The sequence below is a fragment of the Rhinatrema bivittatum genome, chromosome 1 (assembly GCF_901001135.1).
Source record: "Rhinatrema bivittatum chromosome 1, aRhiBiv1.1, whole genome shotgun sequence".
NCBI classification, from domain to species: domain Eukaryota; kingdom Metazoa; phylum Chordata; class Amphibia; order Gymnophiona; family Rhinatrematidae; genus Rhinatrema; species Rhinatrema bivittatum.
The window spans coordinates 419865377-419883469 of record NC_042615.1 but is presented as its reverse complement, the minus strand read 5'-3'; the positions used below and the strand labels follow the sequence as shown (position 1 = coordinate 419883469).

The 18093-nt window shown below is 46.2% G+C and overlaps 1 protein-coding gene across 1 annotated transcript in view; it reads left to right on the top strand.

Annotated features, from left to right (window-relative positions):
- Positions 1-18093, top strand: part of FBXO10 (F-box protein 10) — a 286312-nt gene that overhangs the window by 29284 nt on the left and 238935 nt on the right. Inside the window, exon 3 of the mRNA XM_029603080.1 lies at positions 16426-17016. Coding sequence (XP_029458940.1) covers positions 16426-17016 — 591 coding nt within the window. The remainder of the gene's footprint in view (positions 1-16425; positions 17017-18093) is intronic.

Genomic DNA, 18093 nt, shown 5'->3' with positions numbered 1-18093 from the left:
TTCACATACGCAAATAGGTGCTCTCACACACGCTCCTTCTCATACACACACATGCTCCTTCTCACTCACACGCTCACACATATTCTCACATATGCTCTTTCTCAAGCACACAGATGCTCTCACTCAGATGCTCACATGCTCTCACACACACATACACACACAAAACACATGCTCTTTCACCCACATGCACATGCTTTCCCTCAAACACACAGACATACCCACACACTTATCCCTTTCCTCAGGCAATAGATTGTCTTGAGCTACCCCTGGCTGAACCTCTTTGCTTTCTTTCAGACTTCTCCTTTCACTACACTTGACTATCTAGATCTCTTCCATACTGCCTCCCTGCTGGGCTGCTTTCTCTCTCCCTCCCTGCCTTGCCAGACACCTCACTGCCTTGGTATCTTCCCTTCCATTGCTGCCATTGAGTTGCCTTGTTCTCTGCAGGGCTCCCCTCCCTTCCCTCTCCTCCTTTAGGACTTGGGTTTATAATCAACTCAGGCCAGTGGCAACAGGAGCTGAGCACTACATTAGGGTTTTGATGGAGAAGCAGTGCAATGCTAAAAGAAGTAGAGTGGTAGGGGAGAGGGAAGGAGGAACACTATGGTGGTGAAGGGGAGAATGGGAAAAGAATGTAGGACAGTGTGGTGCTGGAGGCTGGGGGAGGGAGAGGTGGCATAAGAACAGTATTTGACAGCAGATAACAGAGGTGAAGTGAAGTGCTGATGGGGGAAGGGAGGAGTAGCTAGGGAGTCTAGTAAAGTGGAGATAGTTGGAAGAGGGCTGTGTGCTGAAGGTGGAAGGGAGGCGTGGCATTGAGGATCTAATGTCGTGGGGGGAGAATGGGAATGAACTATTAAAAGGTTTGTGTGACACTGATAAATGAAAGGTATTTGTGAATCTCTTTCAAATCAAATGTTTGTTTTCCTGCTGGTGGAGGTGGGAGGGGGCTAATAAGTCATGCATGCCAAGACACAGTTGTCAAGGCTTTACTCAGGATTTCTCCCACTGTTTTCAGTATTTGCACAGCTGAAAGTGAGTCATCCTGTGCTGTAATGGCTGGACTGGATGTGAGGGGAATGAAATGGGGCAGGGGCAGGAGAACCCCCAGGTAGCTCTGAATAAAGACTTATTGTGTGTAGCCCAGTTGGGACGGGGTCCAATTGACCTGAAATCTCAGTAAGGAGGAAGCTACTGGATAAAAAAAACCCATATATATATTTTTTTCAAGTCATGTTTTCTTATCCTTTTGATAGTCGAAAGTTTTAACAAACATGAAAATCTTCCAAATCTGTGGCTGCACCTGTCTACCCCTTCATATCTACTCTGTAACCTGTTGATAGAAGAGCCAGGATACTGTCAGACCAGTGAGCCACTGCTTGAAAGCAGATGGGCATAATCTATGGAGCTCACTCTCTCTGCCTGTGTATCCTGATAAAAGCAGAGGGCTGGACTCCATATTCAGTGTCTCAGAACAAAACTAGAAACAAAGGTCAAGAGGTGCCACTTTATTTGGACATCTAGGCTAAATAAACTATGAGAGAAAACATCTTTTTTTTTTTTTTAGGTCAGGAGAATCGAAGCATAAGTGCTCATACAAAATCAGATCCAATTTTACAGAAAACCTTTCCCTCATAATTTGCTGCATTGAATGAATGAAACTTGCCTTCTATGTTATGTAATTTATTTATTCCCAGGGTCACACAGCTCAAGGCAATCGGATTTTGTTTTCTATTTGAACCTTATGCATTTCCTCTGTTTTTTTTGGTAATGGACCCTCCAGTCTCATTACCATTAGTGGGTAGTAGTCAGGCAAGGCATAGGGGTCACGGCCTCTAGGCATCTTCCATGGCAGGCTTTTCCCCACTGAGAAAGTTCCATAGTGGTCCAATCAAATTGGGGTGAGTGAGTACCACCTGATGAATAGCCTTGTCCAGGACTAAAAATGTGATGGTTTCAGAATGCAGAGATCCAGTACGGAGGCAAAATGGTTGAGTAGTAAAAGAGACCTCACCGGGTAAAGGCTTGCCGTGTATGGACGACAGTAGTAGTGGAATGGGTGTCCAAACTGTAGGGATTCGTAGGTGCTCTACGAGTTGGCGGAGTATGAAGTTTCCGCTTGCCCCGGAATCTACGAGGGCTAGTGTGTGGAATTCGAGGGCCTCTGAAATAATAGAGACTGGAAGAGTCAGTGGAAGAGACGGAGAAGTTAGACCTAAGAAGAGTCCTCCGGCGGATCCTAGGTCTGCAAGTTTCCCGGACAGATGGGGCAGGAAGGTATCGCGTGACCAGGTTGTCCACAGTACATGCAGAGGCCAAGTCTCTTTCGATAATGTCTATCTTTCGACGTAAGGTGGCTTCATCCTAGTTGCATTGGCTCCTCTTCCTCTGTCTGAGGTGTAGAGTGGTCGGAGTAACTGGCATTGGGCAAGGACGGGAAACTCCCGATGACATTCTCCTAGAACTCTTTACCTCTTGTGAGTGTTCACGCAGGGTCGATCGATTCATCCAACGAGATCAATGAGAGAGTCTAGGGTATTAGGGAGTTCACGTGCCACTAGTTCATCTTTGATGCGGGGGTTGAGACCCTCCAGGAAAATGACCCACAGATAGCCCAGGTCCCAGGGTAGTTCCAAGGACAAGGTTTTAAACTCAATAACATAATCAGACAAAGGTTTGGTACCTTGTTGTAAGTGCAGGAGAGCGGATCCAGTGAGTCTTGCGGGCGGGATCGTCGAAAGCTGAACAAAAGAGTGTGAGAAATCCTGTCAAGTCCTGGAGTACGGGGTCATTACGTTCCCAGAGAGATGAAGCCCAGGCCAGGGCTTTTCCATCTAGCAGAGATAAAATGTAGGTAGTTTTGGAGACTATGTCTGGGAAATAGGTAGGTTGAAGTGAAAAGTGCATGCAGCACTGATTTAGAAAGCCCTTACATAACAGGGGATCACCTGTAAAGCGTGTAGGCGCTGGCAAGGGTACGGAGAGACATGCAGGCATCACAGAAGGAGAGGAGAGGGCCTTGTCAGGCATTCTTGTAGAGTTCAGCTGAGAGTTTAGCTGATTAAAGGCGACAGTCAAAGTCTCTAGTGTCCGTTGTTGTTCAGCTAGACATTGAGCCAGGCCAGGAATGGCCTGAAGGGCTGAGAGCTGAGCCGGGTCCATGGAGTTAGCAATCTGTTATGGTTTGATGAAGCTGTGAACCCCGGGCCGAGGTGAGAAATGTCTCCGCACACAGGGAGGAGCCCTGTGGGCCTCACCGTCAGTGGGCGTGGTCTCAGCGACGTAGGACACAGCTGTGAGAGAGACTTTATTAGGGAGAAAAGATAGCACATAACCCAAGGAGCGGGAAATGTAATAAACACAATCTTTGAGCAAATACAGTAGTCAAGATGAGAATGTAGATACGAAGATCCGGTAGTGGCCCGCAGTGCAGGGTATGCCGAGGAAACTGTACTATAGATGCCAAGGAGGCAGAGGTCTGTGATACAGGAACCAGGCCATAGACCTTGAAGAGATGGAGCAATATCCTGAGACACAGGATGAATAGTGTAGGCAGACTGAAGAACGATAGTGGCTCGAGGAACGGGGTACGCCATGAATCTTCAGTGAGGTTGATAAAAGTTGGAGAATGTACTCACACAAGGAAGTCCCAGCAGAGATACTCAAGGAGTGGGTCAGGAAGTCCTAGCAGGAGGGCCCTCCGAGGAGCGGATAGCCAAGATTTGGAAGAGCCCCCGAGGAGCGGGTACTCCCCGAGGAGAGTCTGGAACAGAAGATCCAATTTAGAGCGGATTTAGCAAGTGAGAGAACTCCTTGCTAGCGCTTCTTAGCAATGGGCCAGTCAGTATAAGTACACCAGCGGTGCTGACGTCATCGGGAGGGGACGCCCCCGAGGTTCCTGCCATGACGTATACATAAAGAGGCCCTGCGCGTGCGCGCCTAGGTGATGCCGGAAGTCGGCGTTGGTTGGCAGAGGCCGCCATTCTCCCAATGATTAACGGTGCAGGGAAAAAAGAGGTGAGCCTGAGAGGTCACAGCCGTCTGCAACCGACGGGCGCAACAAGTTTATTATTGTACAGACCACAGTTCCCGTACTCAGAGTGTGGCATCACATGTTGAACTGTACAGTTGTGAAATGGCCCACCTTTTCCCCATGACTTGTATTTCCTACAACGTCATAGGGTGGTAGGAGGGGATGGGGGGCGACATGCCACAGCCAATTTTGTGCAAGGGTTTTTACATAAGAACATAAGAACATAAGAAAATGCCATGCTGGGTCAGACCAAGGGTCCATCAAGCCCAGCATCCTGTTTCCAACAGTGGCCAATCCAGGCCATAAGAACCTGGCAAGTACCCAAAAACTAAGTCTATTCCATGTAACCATTACTAATGGTTTTTTGCTTGCAATTTGGAATTTTTCTTCTTCCAAAAATTGCAAAAAATCAAGGGTCTGACTTGCTAAGACTGTTTTCACATTCTTTTCTGTGGGGAAAAAATCTTGGTAAATCATGCCCTTAATTCTTTGCCAAAAAGATGTGCTGTTTCAAAATTGTGCAGAGCAATGTGACTTGCACTTTTTTGCCCTAATTTACTCAATTCTTTAATGTGACTCATTGTGTCTAGCGGAAGGGAGTTGACGACAGCCCTCTGTATATAGGGACCCTATCTACATCAGCCTGAGCCAGGGGTTTTATAGGCAATATTCCCAGCTTCCCTACTGGGGTTAATGGGACTTAGAACCCCACAGCCCTAATATTAGTTTAATCATATTTACAACTTATTTAAAGCTGGTAGGGCACATAGCTGCTGGATTGTGAAGGCAGCCTGCTGGTATCTGAAGTTAGTTCAGTGCTTTTCAACCGGTGCTTTGCAACAAAGTCCTTGATGTGCCACAGCAACTGCAGCTCAATCCTCTCTCTTTGGCTTGCTGTAGGAGAGTGGCACTTCTTACCTGTGTCTGCCTTTTCCTCTGCTGGCTTAACTATGCAGGTTACATGCCTGAGGCCTCATACTCTCATGGAACCTGCTGGCTCTGTGTCAGAGCTGTAGCTACTCTATGGCCAATATGGCCTCGAATATGGGCATCATCTATTAGGGGGTGCCAGTACTTCTTCCCAATGCTGCTGCAGGAAGGCTGCCTCTTTCTCTCTTCCTATTCCTGCCATGGGGGCTCAGAAACTACTCAGTAGGAGCAGCTTAGAAAATAGCCACTGCTATTATTAGCAACGGTAACATGAAATAGACTTAGTTTTTGGATACTTACCAGGTTCTTATGGCCTGGATTGGCCACTGTTGGAAACAGGATGCTGGACTTGATGGACCCGTGGTCTGACCCAGTATGGCAATTTCTTATGTTCTTATGTTCTGGCATTAGTGATCAGAAAGCAGCCTGAGGATAAGGGCAATGCAGTCTCCAGTTCCCCACCCCCCTGAGCTGACTGTGATCTGGCTGCTCCTGTGGAGAGAGTCCTGATGACTACGCAGATACGTCGGGCAGCTCTGGGGGCTGCCCTGAACCTCAGGCTGATGGTGGCAGCCTTAAGGATGAATCAGTTCCAAAACGAGCGAGCAGACTGACTGAAAGTCTCATCCCAAATGACAGAGGCAAGAATGAGGGGATAGAAGTGAGGACCAGGGTGAGAGACCTGAGTGTCTGGGAATGCTCTCTGGCTCTTATCTACACATGGCAAGAGATGGAGAAGTGGAAAATGGATCACTACATGCTTGGCCAGTCCTTGTATTGTGGTTCTCTTGCTGTATTTCAAAGAAAAGCATGCTTCTGTGACAGTATCGTTCCTGCTTATTCTGGCCCCCTGGGTAGTAGAGAAAGAGAGTGAGGAGTTTTGTTTGTGGTGCTTTTTGTCTGCATATCAATAATTCCCCTCCTGCCCCATCCCCACCAGTCTCCTTTCGTTTAACTGGCATAGGAGGGAAAGATGGAAAAAGAAGGGTTGAAATGTGAGGGGAAAAGATAGAAGAGAAGGGGGTTAAAAGGTGAGAGAGTGGAGGGAATGGATGGAAGGTGAGGGGGAAAGATGGAAGGGAACGGGGCGTTGAGCACATTGTCCATTTCCATCCATTCTTCTCCATTCATTTGTTGATCTTTGAGAGAATGCAGAAGAAAGGAAACTCAGACTAATCTGATTAATTTGATTCCTTCCTTCTTATAGCAATTTGTATGAGATTTTATTAATCTAGATGTCCAATTATATCACCAATATATAGGGCAGTTGCTGAACAAAACAAAACAAAGCTTGCATTCTCTTCCCTTTTGGGCTTGCGTGCTCACAGAATCACAGATTGACTGAAAAAGAAGAGTGACGCTCTTTATACAGTACTTTAAAAAAAAAAAAAAAGCGAAGAAGTGAAAAAAATAAAAGTTGCAAGAGAGAGGGGAGAGAGGACAGGCAATCCTACGGTACGCTCGGGATTGCCAGTCCTCTCTCCTCCTCCCGAAGCAAGGCGTGAAAAGCAGCCTTGCTCCGGGAGGAGGGGAGAGGACTGGCAGTGTACGGTAAAGCAACGAAGTGACTTACTTTTTTCACAGCCCTCCTCCGGAGACGGACATCGACGGATCGCGGCTCCCCTGCCTCCCGGCGAAGATGGATACCTGCACGGGCGAAAGCGGCCCCTGTGCGTGCGATTGGGCCGCTCAATGCGTGACGTCACGACTTTTGGCGTCATGGCATTTGACGTCACGCATTGAGCGGCCCAATCGCACGTACAGGGGCCGCTTTCGCCCGTGCAGGTATCCATCATCGCCGGGAGGCAGGGGAGCCGCGATCCGTCGATGTCCGTCTCCGGAGGAGGGCTGTGAAAAAAGTAAGTCACTTCGTTGCTTTACACTGCCAGTCCTCTCCCCTCCTCCTGGAGCAAGGCTGCTTTTCGTGCCTTGCTTCAGGAGGAGGGGAGAGGACTGGCAATCCCGAGCGTAGGATTGCCCGTCCTCTCTCTCTTGCAACTTTTTTTTTCGCTTTTTCGCTTTTTTTGCGCTTTCGTTGCTTCGGGAGGAGGGGAGAGGACTGGGGCTGCCCCAGAGACCAGCACCCATGGACGCGGCCAGGGCAGGTGAGCAGGGGCTGGGGGAAAGTTTGCCGCCTACCCTTACCCCTGCCTCTAACGCAGGGGTAAGGGTAGGCGGTAAGTTAGCAGGTTAAACGCGCGGGGAAAACGGCAGGGGCGCGCGTTACTGTATGGGAGGGAATACTGTAGCTACGGTAATTCGATCGTTTACATGTAATATGTGCTAGGTCTTACTTTCGGGGGAGGTCTTATTTTCGGGGAAACACGGTATTTGCTGTTTATGCATGTTTTTAATATTTGTTATACAATGCCTTAGATAATCTTTTGAGTTTGGGAAAGCGATTTGGAATAATTTTTAAATAAGACAAATAAACTCTGAAAAAAAGCTGATCTCCTAAGTCTAGGCACCTATTTTCAACCTAAATTTAGGATTTTCCGGCGATAAGCAGGGCATTTAGCCATGCATAATGGGTGGCGTCGTCCATGACGTCACGGGGCGGAGCATCTCTCTCAGAGCTCGAAGAGCTTTGAAGTGCGCATGAGCACCACTTCCCGCGCTCCTCGAGCCTGCCTCAGTCTTCGTTTTCCGCGGCACTACACGGCTGTGTGGTGCACTCTCTCCCTCTCGCCTCACCAACGAAGAACTTCTTAAAAAAAAAAAAAAAAAAAAGAGAAAGAAAAGCAGAATGCCAAAAACACCAGGATTTAAGTATTGCTCCTGCGGGAAGATTATGTCTGTGACCGATGGGCATAACTACTGTTATTTATGCCTCGGTCCTGACCACGATCAATCGACCTGCAAGGATTGTGGACGGATGTCCCCGCGGGCCAGAAGACAACGGGCCGAAAAGATGGAGAGGCTCAGAACCACTCCTGACCCCTCCACAAAGGCTCCAGGATCGTTGAAATCCTCGCTGGGTGCGTCGAAACACCGACCAAAGACCCACGCGACCTCAGTGAGCCGTTCTCTGATTACTGCGTCGTTACCCACGCAGTTACCATCCAGCGCCGAGTCGCATGAGCCGCATACCACTAAGAAGACGACGCATTCGACTCATTCTTCCAAGCCTGCGTCGGGGTCGAAGCACACGACGCACGCTGCAAAACCTGCATCGAATTCGAAACACACGAAGCACAGCGACGCACGCACGACTCGTATTGACTCCGCAGAGCATTCCACGACTCAAATTTCTTCGACTCATGCTAGAACTTCATCAGAAAGTAGGAATAACACTCCTGCCCTTTCATCCAAACCAAGGAAGTCAACTTCCAAGACTAAACATATCACTTCTTCAGAAGCCTTGCCGGAGCCCACTGAACTGCCTATACCTGTTCACTCCCCGGGCTCAGCTGATTCTGATGTAATGGTGGATTCGCCGCTAGGAGCATGGGCTTCGTCTCCAGAGCTACCTCGTTCTCCGGCTAGGAAAAGATCTTTAACTCCTTTACCACAAGTACAGCCAAAGCGTCTCAAGTCTATATCGGATCCCTCAGGGCTCCCTCCTCATCAGTCTGCCAAGGAGACAATGTCTCATATATCTTCATTGATTCGCTCATTCTTACAGGGTTTGCCTCCAGATCCAGACAGTCTTCCACACAACCTTCAAAGCCCAATGTCTCAAGGGCATTCTCTGTCACCACTCCAGCCGTCTCCACTAAACGTGGGCTCTCCTGCATCGTCTTCACATTCTTTGCCGGACTCTATTCACACAACTCCTGGGAGTTCGACAGGAATTCCGTCAGATCCTCCTCAGGAGCTGCCTCAACCAACATCTCCTCCGGAAGATCTCACTTATGCAAAATTTTTGGAAAAGGTAGCTACCGCATTGGACATTGAAATACGTAAAATTCCGGATCCCAGATCCCAGACTTTGGGATTGCTGCAGATGTTTGACATTCCGGCGGAACCTACGGCGCTTCCTCCGCAGCCCATTTTGGAAGGTCTCATGGACAAAGCATGGGACACCCCATTGCTTCTACCTGCAATTTCTAGGAAGCTGGACTTGAAATACAGGATGCAAAAGACGCCATATTATTCCACAGTACAACTTCCACACACTTCAGTTGTAGTGGAATCAGCATTAAAAAGAGCAAAGAAGAATAGACTCTTCTCCAATACTCCACCGGGCCGAGAAAACAAATCATTGGATGACTTTGCTAAAAAGATTTATCAGAATTCAATGTTAAATTCCCGCATACATCACCATCAGTTTTACATAATACAATATTTATTTAACTGTACACAAAAGTTACAGCCATTGCTTTCCGCGGCTCATGGTGATTCTTCTTTGCCTTCACCTTTCAAGGACTTGCAGGAGGGTCTGAGACATCTTTTACGAACCTCCTACGAAGCCTTTGACACTTCAGCAAGATCATCGGCTACTTCGGTAGCAGCTCGGCGCATGGCATGGCTACGGGCTAGTAGCATACGTGATGACGTTCATGAACGCTTGGCTAATTTACCTTGCAGACCGGATAATCTTTTCGGTGAAAAGTTACAGGAGACTGTTTCTTTAATAAAAGAACAAAACATTGCTGTCCAATCTTTAGCAATGCCTACAGAAACTCCATCAACTTCTAAGCGCTACCCTTTCCAGAACAGAAGAGGCTACTATTACCGCAGGCCCTACAGGTACTATCAGCCTTACCAGGCGCCCTACAGGCAACCTTATCAACAACAACAACGTCCACAAGCTCAATCTCAAGGACAGAGACCTCGGCAAAGGCCTCAAAGACCACAAAAGCAACAACCGGCTCAGCAACAGGCTAAGCAGTCTTTTTAATTGCACCAGCCACAACAGCATTAGCCATAGGAGGAAGGCTAACTCACTACTATACCCAGTGGTCTCACATCACCACAGATCAGTGGGTTCTCTCTATCATACGACAGGGATATCGTCTTCGCTTCAAATCCGCTCCGATGCTCCCTCACTCCATTTTCTCCAAAACACCTACGATTCAGATTCCATCTCTTCTCAAGGAAATTTCTCTGCTTCTTCAGCAAGAAGCGATTCGAGTCATTCCTTCCCAGTTTCAGGAGCATGGCTTTTATTCCCAATACTTCCTCATTCCAAAGAAGTCAGGAGGTTTTCGCCCTATTTTAGATCTTCGACGGCTCAACAAATACTTGGTACAAGAAAAATTCAAGATGACTTCTCTCAAGACGATTCTTCCCTTTCTTCAGTCAAACGACTGGTTGTGTTCGCTCGATCTAAAGGACGCTTACACACATATCCCAATCCACTACAGTTGCTGGCGATACCTTTGTTTTCAAGTAGCAGATCGCCATTACCAATATCGAGTTCTTCCCTTTGGCCTATCCTCGGCCCCCAGAATCTTCACCAAATGTCTGGCTGTTGTTGTGGCTCACTTACGCAAGCAGGGCATAACCATATTTCCATATCTAGACGATTGGTTGATGGTATCTCACGATCCTCACTTGTTGAAATCTCACATAGAGACTACGCTCCACTGTCTCAACGACCTAGGATGGATAGTAAATTACGAGAAATCTCAACTTTATCCTTCGCAACGCATACAGTTTATAGGTGCCATACTCAACACCACCTTATCCAAGGCCTTTCTGCCTCCAGAACGGGTCCAAACGTTACAAACTCTGGCTCAATCTCTACTTTGCCAAGACACGGCTCCAGCCCGACAAATTATGGTTCTTCTGGGCCATATGGCTGCAGCGATACATGTCGTTCGCAATACTCGTCTCCACATGAGACGGCTCCAATGGGGACTCAAATCCCAATGGAATCAACTCACTCAGCCGATGTCTCGCAGGGTACAGGTCACGAATTCCATGAAAACCGACATACGTTGGTGGCTTCAACCACTTGTCTTACAAGAAGGAAGCCCCTTCCAGATTCTTCCTCATCAATTGATTCTCACAACAGATGCTTCAACAAAGGGCTGGGGAGCACATCTCCTCCACCTGCAGACTCAAGGTCTTTGGAACTCGATGGAACAACTCTTGCAAATCAACCTACTCGAGCTCCGAGCAATAAAGAACTCTCTTCTCGCATTTCGAACATGGATACAAAACTGCTCCCTGATGATTCATACAGACAATCAAGTAGCGATGTTTTACATCAACAAACAAGGAGGATCAGGATCACGGATTCTATGCAAGGAAGCAGTCCAGATCTGGGAGTGGGCGGAACGCAACCAAGTTTTCCTTCAAGCCTCATATCTCCCAGGTCTTGCAAATATAAAGGCAGACAAATTAAGCAGAGTCTTTCACCCACACGAGTGGTCGCTCAGTCTTCCCGAAGCGCAAAAAATTTTCCACCTCTGGGGAACACCGGACATAGATCTCTTTGCAACAGAGGAGAATCGGAAGGTGGACAAGTTCTGTTCCCTCCTTCCGAGCAACTACAGATTGGCACAAGATGCATTTTTGATCCCGTGGCACAACGGTCTTCTCTATGCCTTTCCACCGATTCCACTGATATCTCGAACGATCCACAAGTGCATAGCAGACGCAGCGGACTTAATCCTCATAGCGCCAGCATGGCCCAGACAACCATGGTACACATACCTGCTACGCCTTTCCATTCAAGCGCCGATTCTTCTGCCAGACTTCCCAACCCTCCTCTCCCAGAACGAAGGAACCTTAATTCACCCAATGCAGGCATCCCTGCATTTAACAGCTTGGAGATTGAACGGGAGGTATTAGCCCCTTTCAACCTCCCTACAAACATTCTGGATGTCCTGGTGGCTTCCCGTAAACCTTCCACCAGACGCAACTATGCATTCAAGTGGAAACGTTATTCTGCCTGGTGTACTCTCCATAATTTAAACCCTTTCTCAGCTTCACCAGAATCCATTTTATCGTACTTGCATCAACTGTCGCTCTCGGGTTTAGCGACGACATCTGTTCGGGTTCATCTCAGCGCCATTGCGGCTTATCACCAATTACACCAAAATGTCTCTATCTCTTCTCATCCCTTGATTACCAAATTTATGAAGGGATTACTCCGTTTGCACCCTCCTTTCAAAAAACCAATAATTCCTTGGGATATCAACTTGGTCCTAGAAGCATTGATGAATCCGCCATTTGAACCTATGGCGCAGTCTACTTTAAAATTTTTGACCTGGAAAGTGTTATTTCTGGTCTCTATAACTTCAGCCAGGAGGGTCAGTGAACTCCAAGCACTAGTAGTCAATTTTCCTTTCCTACAATTTCACCAACATAAAGTGATGCTACGAACTCACCCTTCTTTTTTGCCGAAGGTGGTATCTGCGTTTCACTTGAACCAAGTTATTACCTTACCAGTTTTCTGTCCTGAGCCTCATACAGATGCTAGACAAAAACTCCTTCATACCCTCGATTGTAAAAGAGCTCTAGCCTATTACAAGGAGGCAACTGAACAGCTCAGACATTCTTCTCAATTATTCGTCTCCTTCAATCCGAATAATCCAGGACAGCCGGTATCCAAACGTACTTTATCCAATTGGCTCACAGCGTGTATCCACTTTTGCTATACATCAAAGGAGTTGCCACTAGAAGGCTCTATACATGCTCACCAAATCAGGGCTACGGCTACTTCCATTGCCCACATTTGTGGGGTTTCAATTCAAGACATCTGTAAGGCTGCTACCTGGTCTTCTCCTCACACCTTTGTGTCCCACTACTGTCTAGACCAACAATCAGCGACGGACTCGGCATTGGGGTCCGCTATTTTAAAACAGTTTTCTGACTCATATTAGCTGTCCACCCTTTACTGGTTGCAAAAAAAAAAAAAAAAAAAAATGTTTCATTTGTTTCATGTTACGAGTAAACACACTTTCTTTACTATGGTGTTCCTTGATTATTATTTTTCAATATTGCAACCTTTCTGCTTGGGACTCCCATTATGCATGGCTAAATGCCCTGCTTATCGCCGGAAAAAAGCAAGTTTGCTTACCGTAAACGGTGTTTTCCGTAGATAGCAGGGAATTTAGCCATGCAATCCCTCCCACCTCCCTGGACAGCTCCAACAATTTCACACATCCTACTCCATTAGCTTGGAAAGCAGACTGAGGCAGGCTCGAGGAGCGCGGGAAGTGGTGCTCATGCGCACTTCAAAGCTCTTCGAGCTCTGAGAGAGATGCTCCGCCCCGTGACGTCATGGACGACGCCACCCATTATGCATGGCTAAATTCCCTGCTATCTACGGAAAACACCGTTTACGGTAAGCAAACTTGCTTTTGCTGCTCATATGCCTAGATGTAGGAACCTGAGTTAGGTGCCTAGCGCTGAAAATCAGTGCTGAGCCTCTCACCTTTTTTTCCCTGTCCTAAATCCGACTCATAGCCGCCCACTTTTTAGGGACATATATTTAGGAGCTTAGTAAAACAGAGCCTTAGTACATTGTTAAAAAGATCAATTTAAAGTCCTAACTGCAGAAGTTGAGCTACTAAGCCCTATGAAAATCAGCCTCAGTGCTCCTAAATTTAGGGACCTAAAAAGCTGGCGCCTACGGGGGCAGCGTTAGGGCCGGGGAAAAATGTTAGGAGCTTAGCATTGATTTTCAGCATTAACTTAGGAATCGAAATATAGGCAAATGAATAGCAGGGCCTACATTCAGGCTTCTAAATTTAGGTGACTTTTTAGTTGAAAACTTAGGGCCCTAAGCCGTGATATGACTATAAGATGTATTAAACAGTGTTTATCACATGATATAGTCGCATCGCTATGATATTTTGGCCTGAAACCGACCCCTATTACAATGAGCTGCTTTGCATGAGATTTGTATGCATGGATTTTGAAAATCCATGAAAAGCAGCTCTTGCAGAGTCAAACTTACACAAATAAAATAACATGGCTGATTCAGAAAAACGTCAGCCATATTACTTTAACAAACTTCAAGGATGTGTAGTTAAAACATTGCGGGGACATTAGGACGCTAATGCGCATCCCGATGGTATGCAGTTTCCTAAAGGACCAAGCAGCCCAAAATTAAACCTCCCTGAAAGTGTCAAATCCTCCCCCCCCCAGGTTTGCGAGACCTCTGCCCACCTCCACACCACCTATTGAGGCAGCGCCATGTCAAAAAGTTAAAAAAAAAAATCACACTGTGATTCCATGCCTCCCGTCCCCAAACCCTTCCCTTGATTGAAATCCCCCAGCCCCAAACAGAGACCCCCTACCAATAGCAGGTCCTTTCTCAGTGCCCTCAAGCCCCCTCCTTCCAAAAAAATTAGGCCCTAGTGATCTAGGTTGGCCCTCCTCCTTATCTCAAACACAGACCCTAGTGGTCTGAGGTGTGCCTTGGATCCTCCTATCTAAAAGAAGACTCCTTGGTGGTACGGGGCGGCCTGGAGCATCCCCATCTATGGGCCAGTCGGATTGGCAGCATTTTGGAATATGACATCAACCGGCCCAGAGCTAGGGGGCACTCTGGGCTGCCCCTATACCTCAGAGGCCTGGGTGGTAGACGTGGGGGAGGGCTGGGAGCCAACCTAGACCACCAGGGTTTGTTTTTGAAATAAGGGGACCCCCTAGATCACCAGGGCCTAATTTTTATGGTAGGAGGGTCCTGTGGGGGGCACTGGGGAGGCTGCTACTGGGGAGCTGTCTGGTTAGGGTGGGGGGTTATTTCAACAAAAGGGAAGGTTTAGGGAAGAGGGTGGAACATTGCCACATGATGTAAAATCTTCTCTTTATTTATTTATTTATTTATTTATTTATTTTATATACTGTCGTTCAACGACCATCAGCACTGCCTCAGTAGGTGGCAGGGGAGGTTGGCAGAGGTCTGCACAGATAGATCCCCAGGTGTTTTTGACACTTTCAGGGGAGGGGAGTTTCAGATGCCATGGCCCTTTAAAATGATGGTGGCCCTGTATGAAGTGGGCCACCATCGAGCGTTTTTGCAGCCTTTGTTGTGTGTATCATGGAGTTTTTCCATGATAAAATATAACGCGGCGATATTATTGTGATATTTTGTCTGGGAGGGGCAAATTATTGCGGGACCACCCCTTCTGCAATATTTCACCCCTTCCGTGATAAAATATCGCAACTTGATAAATCTCCCCTGTAGGCAGCTAACTTAGTACCTGATTCACTAAGAGTTTTTCCCATAGACACAAAATGGAAGAAAAACCTTAATGAATCTGGCCCTTAGGTACCTAAATTTAGAAGCTTAACTTTTTTTTAATATCAGCCTCTATAGTCATAGGTGAAGGGTTAATAATTTACATAGTTACTCCTAAAACAGAAAATAGTTTGACAGGTGATTCTGAATATGGCAGAGAAAAGGTGCGTTACAATGGTTTTAATAAGACTAAGACTTGGCAATTAAACACTTGGTGAAAGCCGATTCCAGAAATGCAAGCAGGATGGGTGAAACTATTTGTGGGGGTCCAGAGAAACTTGGGATCTGTAAGTATGAGGGAGCTGTGCAATCTGTGGCAAACACCTTAGACTGCTTGACTGCGAGGCCAGTAATCAGCAATAGCAATTTGCCCCAAAGCGCCACTCGCCCACCAATTATCATTGTATTCAGGAACAATGCCCCAAGTCCATCTGCGAAACTCTGCTTTGCATAGAACTTAGGAAGTTGCAACATTCCCATTCCCTTCCCCAGGTGTCTTCAACTTTCCCATAACGCATTGACATCCAATGTTGATTTAATGACAGCGTGTCATTTTACAGTAAAGGTGGGAAGGTTTTCATCTGACATCACTTGCCCAAAAATGAAATTAATTGTCTCCTGGGATTGTTCATGTTCTTCTCTGGGATCAGAATGACCCAGAGCGATCAGGGCATAGTGGGTAGGGTAGGCTGTGAATAATTAACTGCTGCAGCATTACAGCCCAGTACAAAGGAACCAGAAGAGAAACCACAAGACCCTTCTGCTCTGTCTGGTCTTCCTACATACGACAACATTCAGACCGAGGGATCAACTGGAAGACTATGGCAACACAACAGGAATTACATTTGGCAAAAAAGCTAGGCCTTATGGTAACTTATCCATCAACAAATCTGCTTTTAGTTTTCAGTCTTTCTTTTCTGGACAACTAAGGATCCTCTGTGCTTGTCCAAAGCTTTTTTGAATTTCAATACCATTTTCTTCCTACTCTTCCACTGAGAGACTGTTACATGTATCTACCACTCTTTCTGTACAGAAATACTTTTTTTATGTAACTCCTGTTTCCCAGTCTCATGTTGTACTCGCTCTATGACTCTATACAATGAATTTGATTCTAAACAGCATATTGAGTTAAATATAGATTTTTTATATTAAAGGAGAAGCATCAGCAGCAGAATTCTACAAATATTTCTCGTGTAAATGGTATGTTTGGTCATTCCAGGAAGACTGTAGAGGGGAAGAAGCAGAGTGTAAACTTGCATGTAAAGACTGCTGTCATTGTGTTTGACACCTTGTATTTGTGTTCTGCAATCTCTAGATGACTATGGAGATCAATGGTCTCCCGGTGGAACTGTGGCGCCTGATCTTGGCTTACCTGCCTCTCCCTGACCTTGGTCGCTGCAGTTTGGTTTGCAGATCTTGGTACGAGCTCATCCTCAGCTTGGACAACACCAGATGGCGACAACTGTGCCTGGGATGTATTGAATGCCGCCACCCAAACTGGCCGAATCAGCCCAATGTAGAACCCAAGTCCTGGCGGGAGGCTTTTAAACAGCACTATGTGGCATCCAGAACATGGACCAAGAATACCCAAGAGCTGGAATCGTCCAATTGCTTCTACTTGTTCCGGAGGAAAAAGGATAGGAGAGTTCTCAGCGTCGGACCTGGGTGTGAATACGATACCCTCAGGAGTGCCTTGGCTTCAGCTAGTATTTATGACCGGATCATGCTGCATCCAGGAGTGTATGAAGAGCAAAATGAGTTAATTCTGAAGGTTCCTGTAGAGATAGTGGGCCAAGGGAAGCTTGGAGATGTAGCACTGCTCGTGTGCATTGATCAGCAGTGCCCAACTGCACGCCTATGCAACCTGGTCTTCATGCCAGCATGGTTCACTCCAGTTGTGTATAAGGTGGGCATGCTTTGTTTTTCTACTCTAGTTATAAATGCACAGGAAAATAGATACATCTAAGCAAAGCATCTATTATGTAATACTTCATTCCCCTCATTTAAAGTACAGAGAACTCTTTAAGGACATTTTTAATTAAAAGTTCAACTCCTATAGATTTTCTTTAAGCATATATTAAATGTAAACAAGTATTTTTCACTCTTAATTTGCTCTGTTATAAATAAGCAGTGCTAAGCCATCCTGACAGAGAGGGGTACATACTAAGTAGATATTTGCTGAATATCCTACCATTAGTTCTCCACTAGAAAACCGGATCTCTTCAGGCAGTTCAAAATCTGAGAATTTGCAGTGAAATGAGTGAGGTAAATAGGACAAATCTGGTGGCCAACACAACGCAGGAGCTCTTAGACTGTGTAGATGCACTGGTCTGCTATTTCGCTAGCTATTTTAATGAATTAAAAAATACAGCTGTCTGGGACCACTGTTATTCTGTAAATATTCTATTAGGTCCCAGAATAATTTTTGCGTTACAGGGTTAATTTTCAATTTTTCAGCATGTAAAATTTGAAGTTATGGTAATTTTCAAAGGAGTTCCATGTGTAAAGAATTGCATATACATGCATACGTAGCATGTATGTGCATATATACTGTTTTATAGCATCAAGTGTGCATGCATATTTTAGGTTTGGTGTGTACATTTCACTGGGGAAGAAAAAGAGGTCTGGGCACAGTATTATGCATAGTAGCTGCTATTTTCTAAGAGATATACGTGTGTACACTACAGAAGTTATTCATACATTTCTACGCCTGCTAATTGACTTCTGCAAGTAAAATCGGACTTAGCTGCAGTTTTTGGGTGAGAGGTATGGGTGAACTGGTAGGGGGTTCAGGGTGAAGTGCTACAGGGTCGAGATGAACTGAAGAAGGACTGGGAGAACTGGTGGAGGTATCTGCAAACTGGTGATTTCAAATACTAGTGCGTAGTTTATAAAATACCTACCTCCGCCTTTAATTTTCAGTGTTTATTTTCTTAGTATCACAAATATTTTCCACGTAAAATATATATGCATGTATGTTTAC